General features: G+C 39.7%; 1 protein-coding gene across 2 annotated transcripts in view; it reads right to left on the reverse strand.

Moving 5' to 3' along the window:
* The window catches only part of sorl1 (sortilin-related receptor, L(DLR class) A repeats containing), an 81,094-nt gene that overhangs the window by 46,759 nt on the left and 15,411 nt on the right, over nt 1–18,924 (reverse strand). For both annotated transcript variants that reach the window (XM_046388348.1, XM_046388347.1), the window contains exons 2-6: nt 17,410–17,526; nt 15,988–16,122; nt 12,535–12,696; nt 11,430–11,497; nt 2,869–3,049 (exon numbers count right to left, since the gene is read on the reverse strand). In XM_046388348.1, coding sequence (XP_046244304.1) covers nt 2,869–3,049; nt 11,430–11,497; nt 12,535–12,696; nt 15,988–16,122; nt 17,410–17,526 — 663 coding nt within the window. The remainder of the gene's footprint in view (nt 1–2,868; nt 3,050–11,429; nt 11,498–12,534; nt 12,697–15,987; nt 16,123–17,409; nt 17,527–18,924) is intronic.

Below are 18,924 nucleotides of genomic sequence, written 5' to 3' on the forward strand. Positions count from 1 at the left end.
GTGCATGGAAACAACCTGTGACAGCCTCAATTTCCCTTTTCAATGCTCAACTTATCAATACCCATCTCTCAGCTGTCCAACTCAGATCCCAGCTCTCTGAACTATGAAGACAACATTAAACACTCGCTCTCTCAAATCTAAGGTCACCTGTTATCAAGTGACCACAATTAATATACACAGGTCACACGATTACATCTGAGACATATCCATGACGAGTGAATCAGCTCCATCCACTGACGAAGACCGTGAGCAGTTGAAAGCTCCACAAGAAACAGGTACATCAGGACAACTTGTTGAAATGATGTTTGATGTCTGTCTCAACTTTGCCCATAGTTTTGATGTACTCATCGCTTAAAATTATAGTGGTGAACTTTGTCTGCATCATTTAGTAAAACCAGTTCAAAATAGTTTCCAAAACTGTCCTGAAGTGTTTATTTACCTTGCCAATATATCTTAAAGCTGATGCAAAGTTTTACAACATCCTGCATCAGACTACCAGTTAAAAACTAAACTGAGATTATGTGCTTCCTTTATCAAGTAGCTACAACTAATAGCACAAACCTGGATCTATCTGAGGACTACCATGTAGTTGTTGTTCTGGTAATAATGACAATTAAGTCAAGTCAATATCAGCTATTACCGGTCTTTTTCAGTCAGTATATCCCAGCCTCCCCTTCGGCTGCTGAGCTAAGACGGTAAGACTGACAGGACAAGCTGCTGCTCAGCTATGAATTTTCTGGAGACCTCAATTAAGGTGATTAACATATCGATGTGATATACTTTAAAGAGTAACTGGAGGACTCTGACTAAAATTTCCAATCTGCTCACGTTAGCTGCTGCCACAGCCACAACGTACAAGGCCTGAAAGCTAACGTACCAACACACTCAGCTCCCTGTGAAGACTTTTAGAGCAGGAAAGAGCCTCAATCCTCAATACAGTGGCATTTCCATTTCTAACAAACCATCATTAACTGAGCATACAGACAATACACAATGCATATTTACTATGTAACAGCATTCATTTTCTCGTTTGGTTAACTCACAAAACAAATGCCAAAACATTTTATGACATGGGGTAATAGGGTGCAGGGAGGTTGTGGTGACCCCAACATCCTGTTTAATATTTTGAGCAGTAAACAAAACCACATTTAACAGCTGCTGGTTTCTCTGCACTTTGAGGTTAAACTCCATGTCTTATTGGACCACAGTAGTAATTGGAAATGAGGAACACTCATTAGGTTTGACCACATTAGCCACTGGGATTTATTAAGACTGCTCTATATTGCTTTGACTTAGCCCAGTGCTAAACAGTGGCTGCTTGCTGTATACACAGTAAATTATACCATATGCATTATACGTCTGTACTAACAGATGGCAAAACATTTACAGAATGTGCAAATAGATCATTTTCTTTGTCAATCAAATAGCAGATGAGAAAAAGCTGCAGTAGATTCAGTCATTTAAATCATTGTAGTGTTGGACTGTAAATTATAAACCAGAGGAATACCAATCAGCTGAAAAAGGGATGAGCGGAAGCTAAATTCCTGACTGTAAAGCGTATCAGCATTATGCTTACACTGGGACTTCAACGCAGCAACGACAGTTCATTTAATTTCTTCCTTTATCTGCTGATCTGAAACACAGCTAAACGCATTAACTTAGTATGATGAGCCATCCGATATCAATTATCAGATCCGACAAATCCTTCAGAGACGACCTCTCCTTGCAATCAACTGTTTCTGAAACTCTGCAGCTACAGGGTGCCGCCAGCCCACGCCGTGAGCCCACAGCAAATCTGTCCGAGGCAGCCTGTGAAACAAGGAAAGGAGATGAGATCCAAACCATACTCACCATCTGCTCCGTTGTCTGTTTGTCTGCTGCCTAACTGAGGCTTCCACTACACAAACACTGGAGACTAACAACGACAAACATACAACGCTTCACGCTACTGCCAGACAAATATTGATCTAACGTCTGCTACACTCAGCAAATTACGCTAAGGTGGGAAAATGACTGCTCACTACATTGCTTAACTGTGCTGTAACAGAACACAGACTTTTAAAAAATGTATGAAGGTATACAGTAGAAACTGTGGGTAATGGCTACTTCTAGATGCTACATTACATTCTGTTTATTAATGTCTGGTACAGTTTAATTAAATGTGGGGGGTGATATTTATTTCAACATGGGGAAACTGCAGACATCATGGAAACACAATCAGGGTAACAAAGCTTGAGCAAAGTAAATGAAAAAAACTACACACGCTGAGTCTTTTGAATTTCTACCAAATCATACAACCATTACTTTTAAACTTAATTATTGCAATGCAGTGTTTTGCTTTTACTTAGACTCTTTTCCCATAGTACTCTCTTGTCCTTCATTAAAGCTTTGACAAGTAGAAAAGGTCCCACTTGGACAAGCTCTTTCTGTCAGTAACAGTGAATGTTATTCAGCTGCGTCCCGCTATTCTAGAGGCTGATAAAGGGGAAGTTTTTAGTTTCAAAAAAGTACACCTAAATAACTGTTACCTTAAATAATTGCTTTGAACAAAAGGCACATAATTCCTGTTTCTACCTGAAAAGAACACAAAACTCAGTCAATCTACTCATCCCCGTGCTGGTAGAGTCGGGTGAGTCGGGTGAAGAGAAGCTTGTAAATAACATCTTTTTATGTCAGTTTAGGATCTTGCGGTTTCTGTGGACTTTTGCATGAGCAGATGGTGATGTGTTTCAACTTCTAACCTGTCACAGAGGTCATCTCCCATACCACATACAACCTTTATTGGGCAGGTTTTGAGGTCAAGGTCAAACCAATGGCAAGACGTCTCACCCTGCAAAGTTTAAACTGTTGAGTGTTCAGCTCTCTTACCCGTGTGGTGGTGGCGAACATGTACTTTTCTCGGAGCTGGAAGCTGTCAACCTGCTCCAGGATCACTTTGCGGTTGCGTTCGCTCTGGAAGAAGTCTGTGCTGCTGAGTATGGTGGAGACACCCTGGGGCTCGCTCCTCTGGACCAGCACTGTGGTGGGTGGGTCATAAGGCTCCACGCCCCTGGGAGTAAGTGGAAGAGAGCAAGAGCAAAGAAACAGAGGATTCAGAGAGATGAAGAAAGCAGGGACAGGAGAGGGATGAAGGATGAAAAACACTAGAACCATTCTGTAAGCTCTGGCTTAGCACACACACGCACAGTTCATTGTCATAACCAACTTTAGTGGGTAAAGTTTCAGGTTCTCCACTGCTTACCTCTCACTCGCTCCTCTACTAACACAGTGTCTTGTGTATTTTTAATGCAGTGCTGTTTTCAAAAGGTCTAAGGGTTAAAAAATGAAACCCACCATGGATGCTTTGAGGCTGCTTTGAGGCTCCTTCGACCCATCTATGTCAAAGTGACCCAGCCTACTGATGGACTGACAGAAACAAGGCTAAAATGGCCCAGTTGTCAAAGTCAAAGCTAGTCAAAAACATTTGGTGGCTCAGAGGTCTGCACCAGCACCATGACCTCACAGCAAAGTTCAGGGTTTGAGTCAAGCTCATCTTCCTTCTGCGAGGAGTTTGCATGTTTCCTTAGTGTTGTGCTCTTTCCCTACTGTTCCCAGACATGAATGTGTTGTGAACTCAAGACTTAAATCTCTAAAGATAAAAATATCTTTAATATCTCTGCAGTCTGTGTCTGCCTGACAACGGTATCTAGTTTGCAGTTGTATCCAGCACATCCTGCTATCCAGGGTGTTTTCCTTTAGATGTCTGATTCCATACCAGCATGGATAACTTTACTCAACATCTTCTGAGGTGTCAGTCTGAAAAACATGTGCTGAATTCTGCCTCAGGAGGCTGCTACACCACCTAAAATAACCGAATTACTCTGGCTTTCACTGAGATGTTTCAGAGGCTTTTCACTCTGACAAAGAATCCTTGTCACTTATTTGCTACAAAAATGGCAAAATTTCAAGATAATAAATGTCAGCACAAAATACAGACTATCAGCATGTTCAAACCTAAAATATCTGTCTGTGTGTCAATCCTGAAAAACAGCATGGTCAAACTATTTGTGGCCACAAGTGTACAACAAGCCCGTTCCAAAACCATGGCACAGAGAGTCAGTCAGAATGAATGAAGGAGGTTCACTAGGTCTTATCATCCGCCTTCCAAATCAGTGCGTTTTCCTCCGGAGTCTTGAGAACTAAACAGAGAGAGCAGTGTCTCAGCTTGATTCTGCCTTAGTGGCACTCTGTCAAAGGTCCCTGTTTAACTGATGGACAGTGTCTGGGCTGAAGACTACTCACAATCTGTCTCTGTCTGTTTCTTTGAATTAATCTCTGCCTCTTCTAAACACTTCCTAAACACCCGTCCTCCCCTTTCTGGCCATTGCTCATTTTCTGCCAGCTCTATTTGACATTCAGTGAGGGTTTCCCTTAAAGCTGGGGTTGGTGAAGTTGGAGAAATGAGCAAGAGTAGCTAGATTTTCAAAGTATCCTTCCATCAGGAGTCCCTACAAGGTCGCTCCTCCAAAACGCATGAATGCAGACTGCCTGACTACACTGACTCCCTCATACTCATTTCAGCAGAGAGATATACATTAGTACTATGAGTATGCCACGCTCAACAAGCCTTTTTTAGTCAAATAAATACAAGTTGCTCTGTCAAATGACATTACCGAATAAACACAAGCAAAAGAGCCATTGTGAACGCATGAATCAGATCAGTTCAAAAAAGATAACCATTCCAGAACGAGGCTGCTGGATATCCAGCTTAACACATTACTGTCATCGCTAACCCCAACCAACTACCTCATGTCTCATTCCCATGTAGGGAAACATCTGACAATATCACGATGAACATAAACAATGAGCATGACTACTGTTACCCCTTACAGCTGTCAAACTGGCATGCTAGTGTTGAAGTTTGGCTGCATTCTTTTTTATTTGTTTGTTTTTTTCCATTCTTGTGACTAGTTTGCTAAGAGCTTTAGCAATCTATACAAAAACAACTATAAAATGTGCCTCTACAGTACATTACCAACCCCACCTTTAAAAAGCACCAGTGCTAATTCAAATGTAACTGATGTGACTCAGGCAGAAATGTTCACAGATGATATAACATTTTAACGTTCTATTCAAGTCATGTTTAGTCACATTCACCCACTCTCCCTCCTCAATCACCTAGAATATATGCATATATATAGCAGATCCAGCTAAAGTGACAAGCTAAAGGGTTAAGCTAAAGTGACAGTAAAATAGCAGCATTGTACAAAGTCAGCAAACAGTCTTGACTGACCACCATTTTTCTATCTCTGGTATTAAATCCAAAATACTTTCATACATTACCTCTCAGAGCCTTTGATATCATAAAACCTATTGTACTAAAAAAATGGTGGATCGTAAATTAAATAAGGTAATTACAAACCGATTTTTTTCAACCATTTTTCCACTGTAATTCAACATTTTGAATAAACAGTTACTGTCCTCATAGTCAACATGTTTCTGTTTCACAACACAAAAAGCCTTCACAAGACAATGTTGAACTAGACAAACTCAGATGTGTTTTTTTCCTTCCTTTCTCGCATGTTTCCTTGCTAACGTTCTCTGTGCTCCAAAATTTTCCCTATTCTCTTTGTTTCTCTCAATATATTTAAAAATCAATCCATCTGTAGGATTTGTATCACTGTCTGAAATCCATATGGAGAAAGGGATTGTACTTCTCATTGTATACACAAAGGATTTTACCACTCAGCCTGTCTCCTAGCAGTGAGATCAGAGGATTAGGAGTCAGTTTCGGGAGGAGGAGGGGGGCATCCAGCAAACGGCTGAGAGTCTGGCTTGACTCTCTTTGGCTTTCAACGCCTTAAGACTGATCTGCAGCACAACAGTAGTGTCCCTTGTTAAAGCCACAACAAACAGGATTAAACCCAAACTGGACGGAGCCACAGGGGAGGAGAGTTTAAGATCAATCTTTATTTGCGCTGCCTTTGTCCTCAGATAATTTGCTGTTTCTCATGGTCAGTGTAGCACTGCACTGCTGCAGATTTAACAGACTTCAGCAGATCTTCCTGCCTGACCGCTAAATGGTTAAATTATCAGGAAATATATTAAGAGTATTAAGAGTACTAAGTAGATTATAAAGAAAACTTGAAGCACAAATTATCATGGTTTCTTTGATTTCAGTAACAGTAGCTAACAACACTAACCACAAGTTACTGGTCAGGCTTAAAAGGTAAGTTTGCAGCACAAAACACCTAGGTGCATTCTGCTGAGCAAGGCTGTGTTTTATTGCTTATCAATTCAGCTTTCCATTTGTCACAAAACATGCATGCAACGATGAGGTCTGAAGAGGGCTAAAGCCATCAGTCCAATAAACATTTTCATGATTAATCATTTAGTACACGAGACATCCAGAACAAGATGTAAGAATTCTCATCACAATTTCCTAGTTTTTCCCTTGAACCCTAACAGCATCTTCATATTGCTTTGATTGTTCAACCAGCAGTCGATAATCCCCAAGACTCTTCGTTTACTTCTTTTACTGTCATCTATAAATGACAGAAAGAAAAGCAGCAAATCATGGCGTTTTAGAAGGTGGAACCAGCAAATGCTGGACGTCTTTTGCATGATTATCAAATTGTGGCAGCACTGGATGTTGTCTTTGAGTGACTTCAGGGGTAAGACTGAATAAGTGATGATTATGGTTAAACAGGTTTTCACTTATTTTCATCTCATCTAAAAGCACAGATACTGTCTGACAGAAAGAGCATAGGAAGACAAATGTGAGGGAGGAATCATTTCTATGTGCTGAGATCATTCTTGTTTAGTTTACAAAAATCTGATTTATAGTTACAAATATTAAGCATCTATCATATCGGAGTTGGCACATTTTTCCTTTCTCATCATAAAAATAACTTAGCTGACCCAGCTGTCTTGACTAGAGCTTCCTGAATTTATTAAAGAAGTTGGAACTTGTTGTCAGTGAATGATGAGTTATGACAGTGTGTCACTGGGCATGGCCGCTTCTCGTTTTGTCAGGTCATGGCAGCCACAGACAATGTTTGTGGCTCCACCAAAAGCCTCTGGTTTCCACTCCGCTTCATTTAAAATACGCTCCTAGTCTATTTTTGACGGAAGCTGTAGGAACAGCATAGAGCATTCAGTCAATTTTCAAAATAAAATATCCTCATAAACACAAAAACGTAAACGTAAATGTAATCTGCTTACTCATGGCAGAAGCACAAATATTAAGGAAAAATTACAAAACCAACTAAAACTGAGAAAGTCATGGAACAAACGATCACAGAGCCGTGTCTGGTGAAAGTGTTTACAAATGGATTCGGCGACATCAAATGCTTTTTACAATAGTAGAATTTGTTTAACACGACGTCATAGAGTCAAAGATTTGAGTTTGGGTGATTTAAAAAAAGAAATTAAAATCAGCTCAGACTCATGAGAGCCAACAAAACTATCACTTCAAACTGATATTTCATTTGCTTTCTTTGCTAACATTGCAACTGATATTTTAAATGTGGGTACTGCTTATTTACCAGCTGACATTTCAGTTAGTCACAATGCAACAACTCAACCATCTCCAGCTTTTCTATTTCATCGTGAATATCTAAAATCTTTTACACTTCAGCTTACATCTCTCTCTTTCTGCTCTAATGCCTTTATCAACACTTCACCTGCATTTCAGATGCATTCAGTTTTAAACTGCATTATGGAACTGAAATTTAACTAAAATTTAACTCATGTAGTGAGTGTGTGCATGCACACTGTGGGTGTCATCTTGTTATCAGAATCCCATTTACAGAGCAAAAACTCATTCAGCTTCACCGAGCAGCAGCAGTGAGGGCAACCAGCTGTCTGAAGGCAAGCCATGCAGTACCAACTTGGACTGAAGGAGATAGAGGAGGGCTAGGAAACATTTACTAATCTGAATATCCACCTATCAATTAGCAGCCGTCAGAGTGGTCTGATGGTGCTGTTCAGCAATGTCTCATTTTCTCTCAGCCGTTGTTCTGTTTAACAGTCCTAAGCACTACCCTGTTCTACTTTCATTTAAATTGAAAGTAAATCATTCAGGCTGAAAGCATTTGGCACAGAAAAGGGAGATGCAATCACTGATTTTATTGTCTGGCTGGTGACAACAATGCAGTTCAAAATGCTTTAAAAGAAAGGCTAATTCTACAGCAAATCTATCTGCTTTTGTCACACTAGGATAAAGCAGATTTTAAATCACCCATTTTGGTTCACAGCAGTAACAGAGTAACATTTTGGCTTGTGTAGAGGCAAATGCTATATTGTGTTTTGTGAAAGGTAAATAATTCAAACACAATTTGTTAAGCCATCAATCTTGGCCCCTGTCAGCACCATGAGCCCACTTTTAACATTTTACACATCTATACTGTTATGTTCATATTTTTAAATGGAGCACAGAGACTAGAAGACACTAACTGGCTTTTGTCAGGTTCCCAAAGCACCTTTGATCCTGCATGCCCAGGGGGCAAGCGGTACCTGTAAATTGCAACATACAAACTGAATAAATGATGCTTAGTGTAATCTTAGTAATCTGACATGGGCCAGTAAACAGTTACTGTAACAACTGCACCTCATACCGTCTCAAAAAGATGCACTTAAGCACCACAAACAGAAGAGGCCAATGGCTGTCACCCACCTGCAATGACTTCCAAACATTAAAACGTGCGTCTGATTAAACAGTCTTTCAAAAACGAGGCTAACTGACCAACTGTCAGATTGGTTGAACCAGTGACAGCACTTTAAGTAGTTGGCATTCCTCCTCCATGTTAACGGATCATCAGGTTACACAAAGTTTTAACTTAAAAAATCTATAATGATGGTATACTGTTTCTAGGGATTGGTATCGGGGCCAATCTTAATATATTATAATGGAGCTTATCCTTTCTTTACTGTAATGTGTTTTGTCCAGCTCAGCCTACTGTTGCTCAGCTGTTCTCCTTTACAACAGTCAGGCTCTGCAGCATGTACAATTGACTGCACATGCAAGTGAAATTGAATGTGAGAACCAACGGAAATGATAAACCTCACCAATGACAGCTCGCACCGGCTGTCATTAATCATTGCTAATTCTGACTAACTTGATGACAGTGCATGTTAACGATGTAAAACAACCATCACTTTGTCAAACCACTGTACACCTGTGGGTGGGCCGAATGTTTGTGTAGTCCAAACAACTCCAACAGAGACTTCCGCACAACAATCTCTACTTCTTTTAATGAGAGGTTTGAGATGTCAGGTTGAACTAGACATACGCTGTCACTCCAGGGCTTCAGTGCAGGGGATCAAACACTCACATCAATATTATTGATGTTAGCCTTTCACATGTACTTGTAAAGTAATGCACCAATGAAATCAGAAGAGCACATAGATGGGTGGGCTGCGCTCTCTCTCTCTATGATCCAAAAGAATCTGGATCACCTTTGATCTCATCCGGCTACACAAGTTTGTTTCAACTCAACTTCTGTGCTGCCACTCAAGTTCTACAGGAGACAAACCAGAAGACTGACTCACGACTTGATAAAAGGACTTTTCTTTTTTTTTTGTCCACTCCACTATAAAGACAGCAATAAGCAAAAAATGGCTTTGAAAAATAATATATATATATTTTTTTTTCTTCTTCAGAGTGATGGAATCCTCTGAATATGCACTAATTTCTCCTTTTGGACATTTCACATTTGAAATTTCAGTTTTTCTGTTTTTTTTCTCAGTGCTCCTCTGACTGGTTTGAAGTGAGTGGAAGTAAGAAAGAGGCGATGTACATTCATCAGTGCACCAATTAGGTTTTATCAATGAGATAGTAAAAAAAAAAGAACTAAGATTACAAATAAGATTATTTGAAGTGCTTAACGCCAACTGCACTAATATCCAAGCGATGTATGTCAGCAATGCAAATAATGCCTATTTTTAAAAATCAAATTTGACAAATTAATGAAATGCATCCTTTTTCTGGCTGTCCAGAGGAAATTGCCAGTCCTGATATTTAATAAATAGATTATCCTTGAACAATTGGTGCAGTTACAGCAGCCATCATAGATTATGTAACAGGCATCAAACGCACATTCGAGGCTGTAGAACATGAGACAAACAGACAAACAAATAATCTGATAAGGGTCTGTGATCGTTTGTTAAGGTTTGAAATATAGCCACAAGAATGAAGTATAGCCAGTATACCAAGAGCCACTGTTCAGACAGTTCACACAAACACACACACACACACAAGAGGAACTGACAAAGTGAAAGTAAACATGAACAACAACTTCAACTCTCAGGTCTGGTCCTGTTCAGCAACTTAAAATACTGAACCAATTCACTTTCCCCTCCCAAAAGATAAACACAGCCTGTCACCACCGTGAATGTGTTCAAACCATCTGAACCCAACTACATGGTAAAAGACAAAAACAGGATTGTTTTACTCATTCGAAATCACTTAAAGATGTCAAAGGGCCTCGATTAAGGACATTTTTGCCTTTACATGACAGGCATGAGTCAGTGCATTGTCAATGAAAAATAAGCAGTTAAGCTCTGAGACAAAAAACAAAAGTCGTATCTGCCAATGAAGCAAAACCACTAAACGTAATGTTACAGCAAACTAGTTAGCTATTCTTCAAAAAATTATTAAATGACGAACACATAATATGGCATCGTTACATTTTATGTATATCTGCTGAGTACTAATGCTTTCCTATGAAAATTGTCAAAGGAAATTTTTTATACCAACATATCTTAAAAAGTGTATTTTTCACATTTTTCAGCTCCAAAGCTATATTTAACAAGACCTGTTGTACTCTTACCTGTGGTAATTGTTTATGCCTAACAGAGTAACTTATTATTATTATCATTAATATAAAGAATACAGAGAATAAGAATTTGGTTGAAAGAAAGTGAAAATCACTGAGGATATCAATTGCTAGAGTATGTCAATTAGAGTCTCCAACAACTATTTACATGAGTACATGTTGCAAATTCACAGATGTTCAATGCAAATCTCGACCTAATCCAGTGAAAAATAAGCAGCTGGCGAAGCTTAGAATACAAATACAAAGAATCGCAAAAATTGTGAAACCTCAAAAAAAATCTTCACTAAAGAGCATTTGGAGTAGAGCTATAGGATGTTACAAGGACCTGTGAATTTAATAGATATTTTTGCATTAATGATTTTTGAAAAAATCCATAGCATAAACTGGGAGGTTATAGTTGAGCTGGTATGGAATGACCCTACAATTAAATACGGTAATACAGTATATACCACCTTGAGGTTTATGTGACTGGTATTGCTAGTAATAAAGCTGAGGAGAAACATATTGTTAGAGATACTGACTTAAGTGGTATTTTCTGGAAGGTTACATACAGCATATACATCCTTCTTTGTTTAGTGTACTTGTCATGAGCCAAGACAGTGGTTGTCTTACCAAAAGTAGGTCTTCACGTGCTCTTGGATCAACACCCATGTCTCCCCAAAGTCGTCTGATTTCCACAGCTACAACAGGGGAGAGAGATGAAGTGAGGAAAGGAGAGAGGAAGAGGAGAAAACAGGAGGGGGGGATGGTGCACTGTAAAAATGTAGGTCAAGCTCATTCCTTCATTTTGGCTCTTAGTCATGTGACAAGGAGAAGACTGGGGAGCTCTTATTTGGCACTATTGTGTTTAAATGCAAGACAAAGCAACTAACTGGTTTCTTACAGTGTACACGAAGTACCGACTTAGAGAAGAGCCAAAAATTGGATAGCAGTTCAGGAGGAACAAGACTGAAGCATTTCCAACAGATTATAAATTATAAGGGAGAGCAATTTCATACATCTAAAAATGTAGCTTTCTTTTAGGATATAAAAGGGAAGTCTGGAGTTTAAAAGAAAAGTTCACCCCAAAATCAAAAATACATATTCTTACCTGTAGTGCTGTTTCTCTATCTATATTGTTTTGGTGTGAGCTGCAGAGTTTTAAAGATATCACCTATAGACCTATATATATGTCTTTCGTCTCCTGAATATAACAGAACTAGATGGCACTTTGCTTATGGCGCTCAAAGCACCAACGATATTTAAAAAAAACTCATCAGCAATGTCTCTTTCCAGAAATCATGACCCGCCTACTCAAGACAGTCCACAGACCTTGTTGTGAGCTGTTTAATGTAATGTACGATTTACTTTATACCAAACTACAACACATCACTGTGCTGAAGGAAATAGGTAAAGTTATAGTTCTGCCAAGGAAGATGTTACTGATGTTAGCATCCTGCCATGTCACAAGCACAAGCCTCTTGTCCATTAGTAGATGCACATTTCCCCAAAACATGCATTTTTGATTTTGGGGTGAACTGTCCCTTTAACAACTGGAAACAACAGGAAAGCTTCTCTATTTACAAGAAATGCGACAGTCAAATACCCAGATTCAAATCGATTTTATACCACATATGACTGTGTCACGCTTGTGGAAGCACACATACGATTTGATCATAAAACGATGATGAGGCAGCTTTGTAAAGATAAAGCTGCTGCAGGTAGAGCTGGACTTTACCTGTTTGTTTGGGTGAGAGTTGTCGTAGCCGAGCACCAGGTTGGATGTTCTGCTGTGGAGCAGCAGGTCTGTCGGCTTGAAGGGCAGCGAGAAGCCCTGGACACTCTTACAAAAGTCAAAGGTGTTCCACAGGTAGTTGTTGGTAGAGTCGACAAAAAGATACTGAAGAAGAAGAAGAAGAAGAAGAGAATATATGCTCAAGAACAAAAACAGAGCTTAAGGCTTTCAGGCTTCACCTCATTTATTTGTAGTAATACCGTGCCCATGTACTTACACTTGTAATCATAAAACTACACCAATACAAACACACCAGATACCACTTCACAGCAGTGTGACATTAATCTCTTGTCAGGTGAGCTGAGCAGGTAGATGGAGGAGCAATGTCAGCAGCTTGAAGCAAGCAGAGCAAACCGCACACTACAATCTGCTAAACTGTCAAGACAACAACAAGACGCACAGACCAGCTGGAACAGCACATACTACATGCCTCAGTCTCTCGCTCGCCAGTGGAAGAGGTCCAGTCTGTTAGTTAGCTTGCCAAGTCCAGGCAATGTGCCACAAAAGTCTGTAACTCAGAGTTCAGCCATTCCACAGAATCGGATTACTACCACTGCGGACCAATGATCAAACCACCTGGCTCCAGCATTGGAGCCAGGTGGTCCAGGCCATTCCCTGGAGCTGACAGCAGCACAGTGGCCGGGCTGCAGGAGGTAACTAAGGAGCCGTCAGAGAATCACTAACATATTAGTCGTTACCTGGCTTTATTTTCACTGGCCACCTGTTGGATTAAGTCTCAGACTAGACTCTGGATAGACTGAGGGTTTTGTATTGAGTAATGGCTGCCTCCTGTGTGGAGGTCTCACAGCCTCGAGTTATCATTATGAATTTCCCATGTCTTTTAATAATTACAAAAAATTACAATCACATTAATTTGTAAGAAAGTGAAAATAAGAACAAGCTAATCAAGCCTTTTTGTTCTTTTTGATTTGAAAATCTGGCCCCTACAATTTCGCCTTTGAAAAATTCTGGCACTTGGACAAATGAAGTTAACTTCTGTTGACTTGTTGCATAATCAATTTACGTTGTTAAGTAAGAGTACTTGTATCGGTGCTCAAATGTAAGTGCTTGTGCTTATACTTGGTTAGAAAAAAAGTGGTATCAGCTCATCCCTAAAGACTAGAAAGAGAAATGTGATGTGATTGCTCGGCTGATTTGACAAATTTAAAAAAAGTACCAAAAAAGGAAATACAGAAATATATCATGAGTCTTACGTGTTCAACAAACCACTAACACATGTATTCCCCAGCCCCATTACAAAGTTTGCTTATGTAACTGTACTGTGCTAATCCCAATATTTCTAAACTCAATTTGATGCACTGTGTGTCCATATTCCCAATAACTGCTGTATAAGCAGGACACAATCGAGCAGAAAACACAAATTACGAAAGCAAATGTCTGCTTAAGTGTTTCTGAGGTGCTTCACAGATATCTGAGTGCAGTGCTGCTGTGGAAAGCCAAGATGCCGGATCGCTAATGTACAGTCAAGCTTTGCTAATTCAGTCCCACCGGGAACTGAGGCTGTTCAAGTGTTCAGAGGAGTGCAGTATACTGAATAATAACTATGTGCCAAGAAGCAAATGAATCCAGGAGCACTAGATTGGCTGGAATATTCAATATCCTCAATTAAAAAGATCTATTTCATATAAGCGCTTTGTTAATCTCTGTGCCAGGGGGCCGTTTGAACCTAAAAGTACATTTTATTTTTGAATGAAGATTGATTCATTTTCTACCTGGGAAAGCAGAAAGTAATGGCAAAAGGTGTTCAAATACACACAGATAGGTTGAGTGAAGCAATTAATCAGTTTCTTTCTTAAGCTCTTGATATGTCTTTGTCTCTCTTCACTTATGAAGTTGTGTATGGGCACTGACATGGACTAAATGTGCAGTTAAATGGACCTTGTAAACTCCAAAATCAATACTCAAATGGCCACAAAGGTTGTTTAAATGGGGAAAGTTTTGATTGTTTTTCTTATTTTCCTTTGTTGAAATGCATACGCCACAACTGTCATTACGTTCTTGTTCTTTCACTACAGTATTTTTAATAATTAGATGCTGTAATCATAAGAGTACCCATTCCCTTCTACCAAAAAAAATCTATAAAAGTAAAAAAAAAAAAAATGTTTTCAGCAAACTCCACAATATTATTTTTCAACACATGCCATCTAGTACCTCTGTGATCATTTTCAAGTTGTTCTATTGCAGCATTTTTTAAAAATAACATCATACCCAATATGCCTACTTTTTGGCTGTTAAATAAACACATGCGTGGCTGGTGGATTTCTTCGCGTACCAGTGAACCTGACCGATGAGCCAAAAAGAGGACAATAACTCCCATACAAAAGTTATATCTGATAAGTTTTGTTATGAAACTATTGTGAATGGATGCATCTCAGGTCAGATCGCTCTGACTCACTTGACTAGTGCAAAGAGCCCGCAGGTTAGACTGACACTGGCCTCCAAACAAGTACAAGTATCTGTGTTTCACTTCAAGTTTCATAATGATTCAAACAAATTCTGAAGAAAAAGACACTGAACACAAAAGAAGACCTAAGAAACGGTATGAGGTTAACACACAGAGTGAAGCTTTGTCCACTTGATTATGGGATTCCTGGTGCTTTGTGCCATTGTGCAGGAACCAAGAGAAGACCCTGCTCTTTCTATCTGTCTAACCTGTACTTGCCCAGTGCCACTGTTTCATCTCTGCCTACTTGCTGCTCTCCACTCCCCCTCTCTTCTTTGCTGTACTCCATCTCATACTGAACCCACCTGAGCCAGACAAATGACCCCCTGACACTCTCTCGGCCCTGTGAAACCATCCTCCACAGGCAGGGACTGAGCTTTTATCTTCACTGCATGTAACAGGATGACAGCAAAGTGATTAAACATCATTAACTGCCACCTTTTTCATTGAGATCGGGTCGGCCATTTGAACAATTATTCTGTCTTGCCGTCAGTTGTGACAGCAAGCTTTTGGCTCTGCCTTCAACTGTGACCATTCAGACTAGGGCATAACTTGCGATATGTGATAACAACTGCAGCATAATAAAAGACTTGGAATCCTTAAGCAAAACAGCGGAGCACAATGGCTCATGTGTGTAGCACCTGAATGCTTCCTGGAGCTGTTTGACTCCATGCTCAGTCAGAAAGGGTTCTTAGACAGAGACATTACCAAGAACTCAATGGGAACTCAGAGATCTCTGAGATCTCAAGCAATTCTTTTTGATCTGACACATTTTACTTTCCCCTTTAACTCCACATATTTTACCTGGATCTAGACACCTCTACCGTACTTCTCAACTCATTTTCATCGCCTCAACTTAACCTCATTTGTTTTAAAGAGCATGTGGTCATATTGCACACTTTAGCCTGTAATTAGTTCTGACTGTGACTTACCCGCCTGTTGTCCGCAGGGCTGTGGTAGAACTGGGAGATGACCTGTTTACTGCCATCCTTGGCCTTGACCCCTGAAAACTGGAACTTATCTGAGACGAGCATGAAAGTGTTCCCATAGTCATAGGAAACATACACCTAGACACAGTGAGGAGAAGAGGAAGTAGTCAGTGGACCATGATAACTATACAGAAACCATGTAGATCAGCGCTGAATGATAAATCATTTTATATGCTGCTGTTGTAATTGCATCGTTAAGCTGGGAAGTGCTGATTTCACCTGTTCTCATGTTGTGTGGGTGTGTTTATTTGTGCGATGTAGCTTAACCAGCGTGAAACAATCAGAAAATAACATTTTATTTCTCTGATGTACTGTTCTGTTGTGGCTAACACAGCTCCCTCTCTTAATTCACTGTCTAGCTGGCTAAACCACGGCTGCTCTCTGAAGCCAGGTAGGAGGGACCAACCCCACAGCTGAAACCTATTAATTCAACAAAGTGAAAAATAAGTTGTGCATCACCCCGTGATTCGGATCTGCTCCGAATTTCAATGGTTTAATGAAAATTGGTTAAATAGATTATTCTGTAATTCTGCTGACAAACATTGAAACAAACCGGAACAAAAACATAACCTCCTTGGCAGAGGTAATAAATAACTGATGAACGCCTTGTATTGGTTTCAGACAGATAGCTAAAAGGTAGCCAGCATGTACCTCTGTAGTTGTCAAGTGTAAATGACAAACACATAGTGAACAGAGTTGCAAAAGGATAAATGTTTATGCACATCATTTTATTAATTTTGTCATAATAGTTTAGAATTGAGACCAGGATTTGGGGATATGAAGCAGCACATCAGTCTGTTGTTACTTTAAAAGAACTGTTTAGGTTCAGTGTTACGCAGCAAAACACACTGTGTGAATCCTTGAGGTTTACACCTTTATTTTATTGCTTTCACCATAAAATATTTGCAAAGATGATTTTTCAACGTTATTTTAAATCCTATTGTTGTTTACGTCCATGGTTTTATTGATCAATACTGATCACACATTGGACTTAAAGTACAAAATACATGTTTCATTTGAAGGTATCAATACTGGTATCAATTTCTCATAAGGCAACAATTCAAATATTTTCTGTCTCTTCAAACTTCTTTTTTTAAGTGTGTGTGCATATATGTGTGTGTTTGTATTAAGGTAGCAGATGGAGGGCTTAATCTGTGACTCAACAAATACCAGAAACATGAGAAACATGTTAGACAAGTGTGAGCACACGCATCTGCAGCACTGCTAACTTATTAAGGAAATCGAGTGGACAGTGACACTAATTGAACACTACGTGAGGTTATAACAGACTATAAGCGGGTCATGGATGTGTCTGTTTTTGCTTTCCTACATTTCTTCTGTATATATGTGTTCAGGTGCACTTACAGAGCTGGTTTTGGGCCCAGTGGCTCCTGCGCTGTCCCGGGCCAAGGCCACAATAACGTTGCTCTTCTCTCCTGCCCAGTGGACCACCATCTGGTTGTGAGAGTCGTTCAGGTTGGCCTGCAGCACAAAACAAGTTGAAATAAAGATGTGCCTCGGAGAAAGCACACACAGAATCTCTCTTCAGACTTATGTAAAATTAAACTTCTCTGCAGAGAATTCTGCACACAGGATAGTTGGTCAAATCTGTAAAAGAAAGTAGAAATTTAAGCTTTATTTATTTTCCTGCCAGAACAGGGGCATGAATTTTCAGACACTGTTCAGACACTGTGGGTAGTGTAATTTGACTGTTGTAATATCTGTGTGGGCAAGCAATAAAAACAGTTCATAATATTACCACAGTTCCAACAGCCACACAGGCAGTTAACCAGCGATGGGGGCTAACGATGCTGTTATTCATTGTGATTTGAGCACTCTGTACATTTCTCCCCTTAGACTCCACGCGTCTTGTGATTTTAATTAATCAGTGACATAGTAACTGAGTTTAGAGGACTACCACCATCACCACAACTGGACAAATGAAAGAGACACAGAAAACACTTGGCTAGCTAGTTAGCCTAGCTTGCTAGTTGTTTTCAGCTGAGATTTGTATTTAATGGTATACAGCCAGTGCTACACGTGGAAAGGCTGAAAATTGGATCAACATTTATAGGCCAGGGCTTTGTTGTGCTTAAAGGCCAGACATTGACAGTGTTTTTCGTAGCATGTCAGTGAAACACTACCATGGCAAATTATAAAATGTAATGTACCTTGATGTTGTTAATGTGAAATTATTACAGGCTGGGCGATGAAGCCAGTCATGAAGAAAACAACATGTGCATTGTTAACCATTCAAAACACTACTGACAATGATGATCACACTGAATATGTTTCACACTCGATCAGCCTGTCAGTCTGAACTGCTGACAGTCACAAGAACTGATATAAACCACACATCAGTTCACCATATGGCTTAAATCTAAGGCTGCAGCAATGGCTTCACAGTAAAACCACAACCATAAAAATGTAACAGACCCAGGCACCTAGTCAATCTCATTTCCCTTTTTCATGTTTGAAACTAAAGACTTGCTAAATTCTTTTCTTAAACACACTCACACACACTTTTCACTCACACACAGCGTAGCGAGATAAAGATCTTAAGCACTCAAGGAGCTGAACTACCGTTCAAGGCCTCATCTGGTATGCAAACACACAAGGCTATGAAACAGCATAACCTCATGCAGAGCCTGTTGAGGCAGTTCAAAACTACAATAAAAATCACATTTAACAACCAATTCAACCACAACTTTGTACATAGCCTTAAAAGTTTCTTAAGAAACAAAGTTAAAGCTGCACTAGTGATTATTTTCATCTGGACATTTCGCAAAATGACTATGTGTAATGTGAGAAGTGTTACTCAAATCGACAACCCCACAGAGAACACCAGTTCCCCTCAGTTCTAAAGACAATGTTATCACC

The sequence above is a fragment of the Scatophagus argus genome, chromosome 5, assembly GCF_020382885.2.
Source record: "Scatophagus argus isolate fScaArg1 chromosome 5, fScaArg1.pri, whole genome shotgun sequence".
Lineage (NCBI taxonomy): Eukaryota > Metazoa > Chordata > Actinopteri > Scatophagidae > Scatophagus > Scatophagus argus.